The 11,547-nt window shown below is 56.7% G+C and overlaps 1 protein-coding gene across 4 annotated transcripts; it reads right to left on the bottom strand.

Annotated features, from left to right (window-relative positions):
* Nucleotides 1-442: 442 nt before the first annotated feature.
* CDC25B (cell division cycle 25B) lies at nucleotides 443-11,427 on the bottom strand. Of its 4 annotated transcripts, none has more exons than XM_053200196.1 (16): nucleotides 10,690-11,419; nucleotides 9,771-9,880; nucleotides 9,056-9,107; nucleotides 7,043-7,084; nucleotides 6,757-6,793; nucleotides 6,378-6,500; nucleotides 6,152-6,274; nucleotides 5,830-5,964; nucleotides 5,369-5,449; nucleotides 5,074-5,250; nucleotides 4,807-4,902; nucleotides 4,170-4,232; nucleotides 3,923-4,021; nucleotides 3,572-3,762; nucleotides 2,746-2,857; nucleotides 443-2,627 (listed from the first exon to the last, which is right to left on the bottom strand). In XM_053200196.1, exons 1-16 carry the CDS (start codon nucleotides 10,887-10,889, stop codon nucleotides 2,487-2,489), a joined length of 1,782 nt encoding a protein of 593 aa, XP_053056171.1. In that variant the 5' UTR covers nucleotides 10,890-11,419; the 3' UTR covers nucleotides 443-2,486. The 4 variants fall into 4 exon arrangements, with proteins under 4 accessions (XP_053056171.1, XP_053056172.1, XP_053056173.1 ...); XM_053200197.1 differs by having other exon boundaries at nucleotides 3,572-3,705; nucleotides 10,690-11,409; XM_053200198.1 differs by lacking the exon at nucleotides 6,378-6,500 and having other exon boundaries at nucleotides 10,690-11,427.
* Nucleotides 11,428-11,547: the final 120 nt, after the last annotated feature.

The raw sequence follows: 11,547 nt of genomic DNA, 5'->3' as shown, positions 1-11,547 counted from the left end.
TGTGACTTGGAGGCAACCACATGCCCTCTATGAGCATCCAGCAGCCTTCCTCCTCTATAAACCAGGAAGGAGGGAGTGGGGCTTCCTGGGACCACCTAAGCAGAGTGGAGCAAGCAAATCTTAGTAGACAGTGCCCAGGGCCTTCCCCCCCACTCCCCATTTCTCCCTGTTCCTCAGGGGTCTACACAGATACTTTTTTTCTGGGGCAAGTCCCCTTACCCGAATAAATGCTACCCTTGGTATCAGCTGCCTGATCAGCGGATAGGGCTTTTGGAGCTTTCAGAGCCCCTCCCTCCCTGAGCAAAGGCCCAGGCCCCCAGACCATCAAAGTCACACCCCAACACCCCCCATGCATTGTGCCCTTGCACGGGGCCTGGACCAAGAGGGAAGACCAAGCCTTTGGGCGTAAGAATCTTGGAGGAAAAGCCAGAGACAAGGCAAGCATTGTTTAGACTCAGCCTGGGAATCTGGAGTCCTTTATTGCTCTGGTAGGAAATAGCCTCCATTTTCCCATCTACAAAATGGAGTGAATAATCATTAGCACCACCTACTTCAGAAGGTAGATGAACTTTGACAGAAAGCGGTAATGATGCCCCACATGTTTGACACACTCTGTATCAGGTAGTACCTTATCTGTACAAGTATGCAAAGGAGGCCCGGCAATCACAGACTAGCATTTGGGGGCAAGGGTCACCTGCAGTGGTGTTCTGAGGGAATGTCCTGAGGCACCAGGTTTGGGCCTGGGACCCGTTCTCCCAGATTGGCCCTTTTCCACTCTCTTGAACTTGGCATCCCCCTACGTGGTGGAACCTCTGTGGGGTGCTGGGGCCGCTGAGAGGAAAGTCAGTTTTCTGACAGGGCAGGAAGGCTTCTGGGAGGAGGTGACATCTGAAATTGAGTCTCAAAGGAGGAGTAACAGGGAGAGAACATTCCTGATGATGCAGCAGGTGCAAAGGAAGGAAATGTGAAGAGCAAGGCATGGGGATTTGAGTCAAATGAGGTGAGGAATGGGCCTGGGGAGGGCCCAGGTCCTAAAGGGCCATGCAGGGATAAGTTTATCCTGAGGGCAGTGGGGAGCCACTGACAATTCTTGAGCAGTGACAGGGTCACTTTGGTTACTTGGTGCAGTTTAGAAAGGGTGAGCTTAGAGGTGTTTGAGTAGACACACGAAAGAGAGGCAAGGCTGCCTTGGGAAGAGAACATGAGGCCACCTCTGCAGGAGTCTTCCGGCCCCCATCCACTGACCTGTGGCTATCCTACCCCCCACATCAGCGTCTGCCATGGTGTTGTCAAGGGCCCATAGGACACAATGCTGGTTACTCAGCTTGCTCAGTGCTTTATTGAACCAAGGCCCAAACAGATGACTCATCTGGGCCTTCAAGCACAGCCCCCCACACATCCTGAGATTCGGAATCCGGACGTGGCTCTGTCCTTGGCTTCGCTGCTTCTATAACATTTCATCTTGAATATTTCCAAACCTTAAAGTGTAAAGAGTTTGTCCACACAGACAGACACATATATATTCTTGCCGCAGGCTGTCATGCTCACTGAAATGCTTCAACTCAGCAGTTTGTGTGTGCAAGGCATTGGGCATCCATGGCTATCCATCCATCCATCCATCATCCGTCCATTCGTCCATCTGTCCATCCACAACAAGACAGCAGCAAATTCTGACCAGTCAGGCCCCGGGGTTCACAGCAGTGAGGTCTGGGCTTCCAGGGGCTCAGGATGCAGGCCTTAGCCCTGGCCCAAGGGCCCCTGAGGAGCTAGGGTCAAGTGGCTAATTAATGTTCAGAGTCTCTAACCCCAGCTGGAGAGGGGAGCCTAATCCTCAGCCTGTGAATATCCTGAGATGGGCAACAAATCAGACAAATGAATCAAGCGTGCGGGTAACACTGAAACAGGAAAGAGTAAGAGGTTATGTTTGTGCTGGAGGTGTTCATGTGGAGGGACAGGAAAGAGAAAGAGAAAGAAAACATGGCAGACACACCCAGGAGTGCTAGAGAGGGCCCAGCCGCAGTGCCAGCTCCCCTCACAGGGAGGAATTCTGCCTTGGCCCATCCTGGGGGGCTGAGGCTTTCCTCTGGCCACATACAAACCTCTGGCCCTCTGGCCCTAGAGAAAAGGCGGGTCTTTTCTGGACATGGGAAGACAAAGGGTTAACTCAAACAAGGAAGGAAAAAAAGCAAAAAAGGTCCCTGCTGGACACAAAATACTTCCTTAGAGCTCAACATAATCCAATTTCACCAAATCAACAGGCTGGGCTCCTCCAGGGGCTGGGCTGGGGTGGGGGTGGGACAAGGGTCTGAAGTATGATTGAATGGAGACATGGGGACCAGGGCTGGGGGCAGACAGACAGGACACCCTCACTGCCCTTCCCCTGGATGGCACCTGGGGCCTCCAGCAGACCCTCAGCCCCGCAGGGCCCTAGGTGGCTGGCACCCAGGCCACGAGGAAGAGAAGGTAGGCAGGACTGGTGCTGGCCTTCACTGGTCCTGCAGGCGGCTACAGAGCTCCCGCCGGCTCCTCTCCCCAGCCCAGCTGCGTGTCTTGAGACGGAAGGTCTTCAGCTCGTCCTTAAAGGCCTCATGGTTCATGGGCCGGTAGTCCTGGGGCTCACAGAAGGTCTAGGGCAGGATGGGAGAGTCCATCAATACGGGGAATGGTTAACTCTGGGAGGAGACCTCCCTTCTCCTTGGGCAGAACCCATTCCCTACAGTCCAACCCTCCCACACCCCATGGTACCGGGTGCTGTGGGAAGAACTCCTTATAGCCGCCCTTGAGGATATACATCTCAGGATAGTAGAGGCTGGGATAGTCGTTGGCGGCTCTGTCACGCTCCCTGATGAAACGGCACCTGAGACCAGCAGGGGTGTAGGGGTCAGAGCTGGGTGTGCAGCGGGATATACCTCAGGGGACCTATTCTTTGCACCCACCCCTTTGTGGGCCATGGGGAGCCACAGAAAGCTTGAGTAAAGGAATGTCAGCCACAAGAACACTCTTAGATCATCTGGCTACTGGGTCCAGAAAAGGTTGGGGAGATGGAAGAAAGGAGGTAAATCAAGGGAGTTGTTTCTAGAAGATAGTTCACAATCTTTGTTAGAGATATCTGACCTGGACCAAGAAAGGGGAAACAGGAAGGAGAGAAGTAGACAAAATTGTAGAGATCTGTTCAGGAGGTCTGGACAAGACTTGGTGAGGATGAGAGGTGGGGAGAAGAAAGATCCGTCAAACCCTGGAAGGGTCAACATCACCGAGGTTTGGGACAGGGCCCTTGAAGGTTAAGGACACTTTTGGAGACTTAGAACCAGATCTTGGGGGGGGCGGGGGGGGAGGGTGGCAATGGATGGTGGGTGGACATGAGGCCAGATGGGAAGGATGGGGAGAGGGAAGTAGGAGGAGGGTGCCATGCAAAGGAAGGGAGGCTGAGGTCTGCTACACACTGCCAGGAGACCAGAGGCCCAGGTCTAGGAGGGGCTGGGGCTGGGCTCGGGCCTCCTGTGCATCAGATGGCTCCAGCATCCCAAAGCCTGGGCAGAGGTCAGGAGCAGACACCCGCTGGCTGACTCACATGCGGGGACCGCGTTCAGATGAGAATTCACAGTGGAAAATGAGGATGATTCTCTTGTCCAGATTACAGGGTGTGATGGGGCTCTGTAGCAGGAAGGTCTCAGCATCCCGTTCCAGGGGCAAGTTCACGGCAGTCTGCCAGAGGAGCTGGAGGTCAGGCAGTAGCCCTGGGCCTGGGTGGCAGGTCCCTCCCTGTGCGGTTCCCAACTTTCAGACAGGTGACCCCACCTCTTACTGGGCAGAATCCTTCCCTAAGATAGGGTGCAGCCACCCCCCCACTGAGTCACTCTCCCCGCAGAGGAAGGACAGACCTGGTGGGTCTTCAGGGCCTGTCCTCATCAGCCCGCCTCACCTTAATGTGCCCGCCTTCATACTCGTAGGGGTACCTGCAGTCCACAATCACAAACCTCTCCACAATGTTGCTGAACTTGCCTGCCAACAGGGCTGCCATCTGTGGGTCACAGAGGTGGGTCTCAGCAGGTCAGGCTGACAGGTGGGAGCTGACCCCAACCCTCCCGCTGCCTTGGCCTTTTCCAGCCATAAAAGGTTAACAGGCAAACGTCCCAAGTGTGCCTGGAGAATGGCTCATCCCCACATACCGTTTCTGGTGAGATGTACTTGAGATCTTGGTGCTTCCCATCCACAGTCTGCAGAAGGAAGGCCTGAAGGGAAGAGGAGAGAGAGTTTGAGAAAGGGAGATGGGAGAAAGAGAGAGAGAGGAGAAAAAAAGGTGAAACTGGCAAGACCAGGAGTCAGGTAAGTATGGAGTTTCTTTTCTAAGCATAGAAGGCCACACCTGCTCTGACCTTCAAATTTAGCTCTGGTTCCGATAGCAACCAAGAGGTGCCTCTTGGGTTCTGACATCCAGGGAGCAACCCCTTTCCAAGGGGAAAGTGAAGGAGAGAGCAGAAGAGATGAACTCCCTGCCTGCTGCCCGACACTCTGCAAAGCGCCCGGATGAGGCCAGAGGAGGCTCCAAGCTAGATGTTAGTTTGGAAATGTTTTCCAAGGTTGGAACACAACTGATACCCCAGACAGATTTGAGGTAGAGTCAGGAGACCAAAGAGAGCCAGAGAGAGGAGTCTAGGTAAGAATAAAGGATAAGCTGCAAATGACAAAGCAGGGAGTGGGGGGAAGTGTGCTGGGAGGGGAGAGGAAGGTGCCAAAACACCTGCTGAGCTTGGGGGGGCCACACAATAAGGGGTCAAGTCTGTGGAGGGTCCCCAGTGCTGGTACCTTGGAGTAATCCCCAATCAGTTCTCGGTGGTCACTGTCCAGGATAGTCTCAATCTCATCATGACACAAGGACTTTGAGCGGAGGACACGGGCTTTCTGTGGGGTGGATGGTGGCCAGGATCAGGGGTGGGGAGGCTGCCCCTCAGTGCCCCCATTCAGCTGGTACCTCTTTCCCTGCCCCCTCCCTCTGCCACAAACCCAGCCAAGAAGGGCTTGCGGGGTGGACTCAGACAGTGGCCGCCCAGCCCCACCCTAGGGGGTACCCACAGGTTCCTCGGCCTCCCGTTGCTCCTCTGGAGGGGTGACGCTCTTCCTCCGCTTGTTCTGTATGGGCAGGTCCCTGTCGTGGGGCCGCTCCAGCCTCTTGAGGATGGGTCGGATCACGCTGCAGGGCATGGACGGAGAACGGAAGAGCCGCTGGCACTTGCTGTATATGATGAGGTCCTGGGAGGGGTGGCAGGTAGGGGGTCAGAGTGCCCAGCCCCTGCCCCCTACTAACCCCACCTGAAGGGTAGGGCTCCACCCCTCCAAGTTCTGAGCGCCACCCCCCCCAGAAACCCACCTGCTCTTGCTCCTTTTCTGAGGTCTTGACCAGTGGGGCGCTAATGAGGCTCTCCATGCCTGGGGGGACCACATTGTCATCCTGAGGCCAAATCAGCAAGGATATGGTTAACATGCAGGCAAAGGCCAAACCACGTAGGCCCTAAGTCCTTCAGCATGGCCCTCCTCGGCCATGTCCACACAGGGTGGTCCCTTAGAACCAGGAAATTGCAGGGCCCCACTTGTTTGCACAGAATCGTGAGAAGCGTGGCCATGGTGGAGTGCCAGGCTTCCCTCTGTCCTGCAGGGCCCTCCCTCAGTGCATCACCAGTGCCAGTCGCCTGCTAGTCTCTGGTAGGCCAGAGGTCAGGCTGTGACTCCATTAGCTCCAATTCCTCTTCTGTCATTGGAATGATGGCGTAGTCTCCTTGCAGGAGGTCAGTGCTTTCCTCTTTGGGGAGATCCTGGGGAAAGACTGGTTACCTTTAAGTCACTCTCCAGGATGTCCACAAATCCATCATCTTCCTCAGAGGACCCCTGGGTGGCAGTCAGGGGGAAGCGGGATCGGGCTGGGGGACTCCATTCCTCTATTTCCATCTTCCGCTCAGGGGTGAGACACTGTGCAGGGGACAGACACAAGCTGCTCAGGGTGGGGACCCCCGGCAGCCCCCAACCCCATCCTTCTGAGAAAAGGTTCCCACTGCCTCAGGGTTCAGGATCACCCTCCACCTTCCCCCAGGCTGCCTTCAGGGGTGCCAACCCTACATGCAAGCCCACCCTGCATGGTCTGGCTCTCTTGACGTACCATCAGATCGGGGGCTGAGCTTGGTCTCTGGGCAAAGGCTTCTCTTCGGTCAGCCCACTCTTCCAAAGCATGGGCATGGCTGGGATGTGGGGGTTTCCATGGCATCTTGAAAACAAATCCATCCTGTGGGCAAGATGGGGGGGGGGTCATCAAATGCCAGAGAACCACCCCAGCACACCCCCTTCTCTCCCTGAAGTGCTCCCACTCCAGCCTTCAGGACGCGCACATTCTCTTTGTCCTCCCCAGAGCTGCGGGCAGCTCGGCCACACGCCTCTCTCTTCCTCCAGCTGCCAGGTGCTTGGGAGTTGGTGATGTTCCGTAGCACAGGGCTGTGGCCCAGAAGCCTCACCTAGAGAGCCAGGTAGGGCAGCAGGTACTGAAGGCTGCATTCCTCTGGCATCAGCCCTGGCCCTACCTTCTCCCATCCCTCCTTCGAATCCCCCAGCTTGCCCATCCACCTCCAAAACCCCATCTCCCACAGCCAGACCAGGGACGCCAGACCACTTCAAGTCCACCCTCTGGGAGGCGACCCTGGATCCCTCCTGCCCCTCCTCAAGCCTGGGCAATGCCTGGGCCTCCAGCGTCAGGCCTCAGAGGGCACTCACCGGTAAGGACTGGAAGCGTCGAATGGCAAACTGCTCGCTGCAGACGGAAACAGGGATGTGTCAGGGCTGGAGAGTAGAGGGCTGTGCAGGAGAGCAGGCAGGATGCCCCTCCACTGCAGAGCCCTATGCATCCCTGTGGGAGGGAATGGGACAGCACCCTCCCCATGCCTACTCCACCCAACGCAGGGGGGTAGAGGGGTGGAGGGGAGGGGAGCATGGACAGAGCCTGTGGTAGGTAGACTACCAAGACTACCAGAGCCGGCCTGAGGAAGGCTGTAGCACTTACTTTCGGATGACCCGGCTGGCTGCTTGGATGGCCTGTTCAAACCTAAGAGAGAGAAACGTCCTGTGCAGCCCACCTCCTCCTATAGCACATTGCCCACCCCCAGCATCAGGCCCCCAGTCCACAAGGCCTAGAGGCCAGGACTCAGGCCAGTAGACAGTGGAGGGAAGAATGCAGGGAGGGGGTCCAGGTACTGGGGAGGGGGGAGAGGAGAAGCAGCCTGGGATTTTGAAGGCTGCCCTGAATGGAAGAGGGCCCAGAGAATGGCAGCAATAGAGACAGCTGGAGCAGGTCACAGGGTTGCTGAGGCGCTACCAAGGCAACGGTCTCGCCAGCCTGCCCACAGGCCTTCCACCTGTATGCAAATCACCTCAGCGGGGCCATATGGTGGCCAGGAAAGGCATCCATCCATCCCATGATGACAGACTGTGGCCAACAATGTGGGTATCTCCAGGGCCTGGATGCCTTCCCTCCCCTTGTGTGGGGCGCTCCTGGCTCCCCCCAGGACAGGGGCCTAGTTTAGTGTGCCCCTGGATCAGCCACAGTGTGCCATGCCAGACCCCCTGGTGACAAATGTTCAGGGTCACATCCTCTCCTCCCTCCTATGGAATTTTCCAGGACCCAGCCTCTGTCCCACCCCCTTCTCCTGCCTTAGAAGAGGCCAGCAGGCAAAGAATTCCAACAGATGTTCCTTTTGAGGCTGGGGCACAAGCTTCTGTAGATAGGCCCCACCCCCTAGCTATGTTACCAGAGACCACCTGCCACGCAAGGCTTTTGTGCGTCTATGCGAACGCAGGCACACACACACACATGCTTCTTTCTGAGAAACTGTAACCGACACAGCAGGTGCAGAGGTGGGGGGGCCCACTGAGGGCTAGCATCAGGGGGATGACTCCTAGGGGTGGGGAGTGGTTGTGCCCAGACAACCTGGCATCAGGAATGACCACGTTGCATTGGCTTCATTTACAATCTGCACCTGGGCCTCGGGAGTAAAGCAGGGACAGCTCTGTGTTGTCACCAAAAACCGACCTGCAGTCCCCCCACCCCCACCCATTTCTCTCCCTGCTTCCTGTTTGTGAACAAACCCTGTAGCCCAGCCCATTCTGATCAAAGGCAGTGGGAGGAAAGATAGGCACTGCTCTGACCCCAAAGCCATAGTCCCTCAGCCCAGTCTGGGGATGCCCAGCTGTCCCCACTAAGGCCTGGCAGCTGCTCTCCCTGCTGGGGCTCTAACAGCTGGATGGGAACAGTTGTGGTCTGGAAGATACTACTCATGCCCCACAACCAAGGGGAAGGGATCTGTCCTCAGCAGAACTCTCTCTCCATGCTCTCTCTCATAAAGTGCCTGGTCCAGAGGTTGCCGATAGGATGGCCAAGGGCTGGACCAACCTGCCCCAACTGTTTTGTTTGGCCTATAGCAAATTCAAAGTTTTGAATCAATTGGACCATATTTTAAAATTGTTATATTTCACAGAAAAAAAAACAAATAAACATCTGTATAGGCAAAAGAAAAACAGGACACACACCAGGCCTGTATTCCCACAAGCCAAGGGCTGGCTGAAGTATCCACTGCTCCAGAAGCCACTATCCCCACTACCTGGTCCTGAGACCACAGTTGGCTGCTCCTATAGGAGCAGACCCTTTTCTGAGACAGGAAGCAAAGTCTCAGGACTTGGGAAGGTCAATTAGTACCAGGTATATGGGGATAGGAGGGGTCTGGGCATTCTCCCAGGCTTCCCCAGTGGGTTTATGCTGAAACTGGGATTCCCAAAGGCAGGTACCAACTCCTTGATAGTGAGGATCCTTTCACTTTTTTTTTTTTTTTTTGAGAGAGAGAGAGAGAGAGAGAGAGAGAGAGAGAGAATATCTTAAGCAGGCTCCAAGCTCAGCATGGAGCCTGACAAAGGGCTCAATCCCGCGACCCTGGGATCATGACCTGAGCCAAAATCAAGAGTCGGATGCTCAACCCACTGAGCTACTCAGGTACCCCAGTGGAGATCCCTTTTCTGTACTTACGTCTGCTCTGCCATCTGGGGGTCCATGGGGCTGGGAGAATCCATGCAAAGACCTGAGGGGACAGAGCACCTTGGTTTGAAAGTAGTGCCCATCTTCTGCACTTTCCCCCACCATGTCCCAACCCTATTCAAGAAAGAAAAAACCTGTTTCTATTTTAGATCTTGACACATTAAAAAAAAAAAAAATGAAACAGGGCAGAGAGAGGGAGAGAGACAGAATCCCAAGCAGGCTGTGTGCTGTCAGCATGGAGAACTTTGAGATCATGACGTGAGCTGAAATCAAGAGTCTGAAGCTTAACCAGCTGAGCCACTAGGTGCCCCTCCTCTGTATGGGTTTTTAAACCAAAATTTTGCTAAGCATTTTTCTTAAACTGGTTTAAAGTAATTTGTTCTAGAAGAGATAACAGCTTTTGAAAGAAAAGGTTATAGCTGAAGGCAAGCGAATGTTATAAAATGACCAAGTTTCAGCCCTAATGCCTCCCAGGTGGGGCTGTGGTTCAGGGACTTTGGCGCCTGGTTTTAAATAGGTAAGATCTCCTCTCCCCAAGTGGGCCCCGCCCTACAGCCCGCTCAGCCAGTCTGGGCTGGGTGTGGTAAGCCCCACCAGAAGTGGGCAGGTGGAGGCTCCCAGTTGTGGGGAAAATGTTAGTGTGATTGGCAGGGAAGTGGGGAGACTCTGGCAGCCCCCCAAGTCCCCCGGGGCCCTTGAGACTCACCTGCATCAGAAGATTCAGAGGACTCAGACGACAGGGAAGATTCAGATGCTCGTCTCCGGGACAGGGATAGGCGTGTGAGCAGGCCGCCTACCTGACTCTTTGGGGTCTCACTGGGAAGGCAACAGGGACCCAGGGAAGGAGAAATGTAAACATGGGGCTCAAGAGCTGGCTGGCCCATGTTCCCACTGGCCACACCTCTGAAGGGCCCACCACTGCCCCAGAGAGGCGATGGCACTGAGGGCTTACCCTCTTCTCTGGGCCTTCTACAGAAACCCTAAGTGTCTTTTCTTTGTTGATTAAGAGGTGAGCCCAGAGCAAGAGCAAGAAGCTGGGCTGGAGGCCACTCTGGGGGATGGCAGGGCAGGAAAGGAGCCCTGGGGGGCCTTCATCGGAACTCTTCAGGCCCCTACCCATCCACAAGCCTTTCTGGAACCAGGACCAATACTTTAGTCTCTATTGCTGCTGAGGGCAACCCAGCCTGGACACTGCAGGCCTGTTCAGGAAGCAGGACCAGTGTTTAACCCCTTAACCCTGGGAAAGGACTAGGGGTGGAGGGAGCAGGGGCATGGACATAGGAGAACCAGTCTGTTCTGCCACCCTCAAGTTCCCACTCCAAGCTCAGAATCCCCTGCCTGGGGCAAAATAGTGGTGATTAGGGCAGAGATTAGGGGGGCAGCGGGGGAGGGGGGGAGCCGGGAAGTGGGACAGTGGTCTCCAGAGGCTTGTGCTGCCAAGAGCAAGTCACCTGGAGGGTGTGAGCAGCACAGACCTGGCCTCATTGCCCTAGTCCCGGGTCCCTGAAGCAGGCTCTTACCCAGGACACCTCCCCACTCAGCCTCTCGATTCGACTCCCACGCCGGGGACCAACACCCTAGTGCGGGCCTCTCACCCCACACCCCGCGTCGGTGGGGCGCCCTACCTGCCCAGCCCGGCGAGGTTGTGCATGGTCTGGGTGAGGGTGGTGACCGGCGAGGAAGCGGCCGCGCGCTCCGGGGACCCCACGAGGCCATGAGCTCCCAGCCGGAGGCCCCGGAGGTGGCTGGGACGCTCGGCGCCACCGCGCACGCCGGCCGGACTGAGAGCCACGCCCGGCGCGGGCTCGGGCTGGGGCAGCTCCATCGCGGCGTGGCCCGCGGAAGGCTGGCCGGAGGGCCGGGCGCAGGGCAACGCCGGGCACAGCTGGCCGGGGCGAGGTGGGGAGCGGGCGCGGGGTGGAGGGGGGGAGGGAGGGAGGAAGAGCCACGGGGCCGGAGCGAGGGAGGAGAGGGAAGCGGGGAGGGTGGGGCGGGGTGGAGGGACGCAGGGACCAGCCACCAGTCCGGGAAACCTCTAAGCAGCAGCTGCCACCTCCACCTCCTTATATATTCGAAAAATAACAGCAGCCGCGCCGCCGGACGCCACCAATGGGGGCTCTGGTTAGAGGAGGGCGGGGCTGAGGGCGGGGCCCGCGGGGTGAAAGGCGCGGAGTCTGGCCAGCCCGGCCCCGCCGAGTTCCAGACTTTGGTTGGGGCTGAGGGACTGGAGTTTCTCCTGAGCCCCCACGCGCCACCCCTCGCCCCTCCAGCCAGGACTCGAGGATCTTGGCTTCCCAAATTCTGCTTCTCGGGATGTGGTTTGGAGTTACACACCCCCGGCCGAGAGGGTCTCAGAGGAACCAACACCCGCTAGGGTGGCCTCAGAGGGACCCCCCCCCCACCCCGAGATTTAACATCACCTACACTCACCAGTAGGCACCGTGAGAAGGCTCCACTCCAGGAGTTTGCCAGACAAGGCTACG

Source organism: Acinonyx jubatus, chromosome A3 (genome assembly GCF_027475565.1).
Source record: "Acinonyx jubatus isolate Ajub_Pintada_27869175 chromosome A3, VMU_Ajub_asm_v1.0, whole genome shotgun sequence".
Lineage (NCBI taxonomy): Eukaryota > Metazoa > Chordata > Mammalia > Carnivora > Felidae > Acinonyx > Acinonyx jubatus.
This window is presented reverse-complemented; position numbering and strand designations above follow the sequence as displayed.

Bases quoted from the DNA above. Each gene is read 5' to 3' on its own strand.
- CDC25B (XM_053200196.1), bottom strand. From the start codon at position 10,889: ATGGAGCTGCCCCAGCCCGAGCCCGCGCCGGGCGTGGCTCTCAGTCCG. The intron at 9,881-10,689 runs GTAGGGCGCCCC...TTGCCTTCCCAG, and splicing joins AACCTCGCCGGGCTGGGCAG to TGAGACCCCAAAGAGTCAGG. The intron at 6,501-6,756 runs GTGAGTGCCCTC...CTGGCTCTCTAG, and splicing joins GACGCTTCCAGTCCTTACCG to GTGAGGCTTCTGGGCCACAG.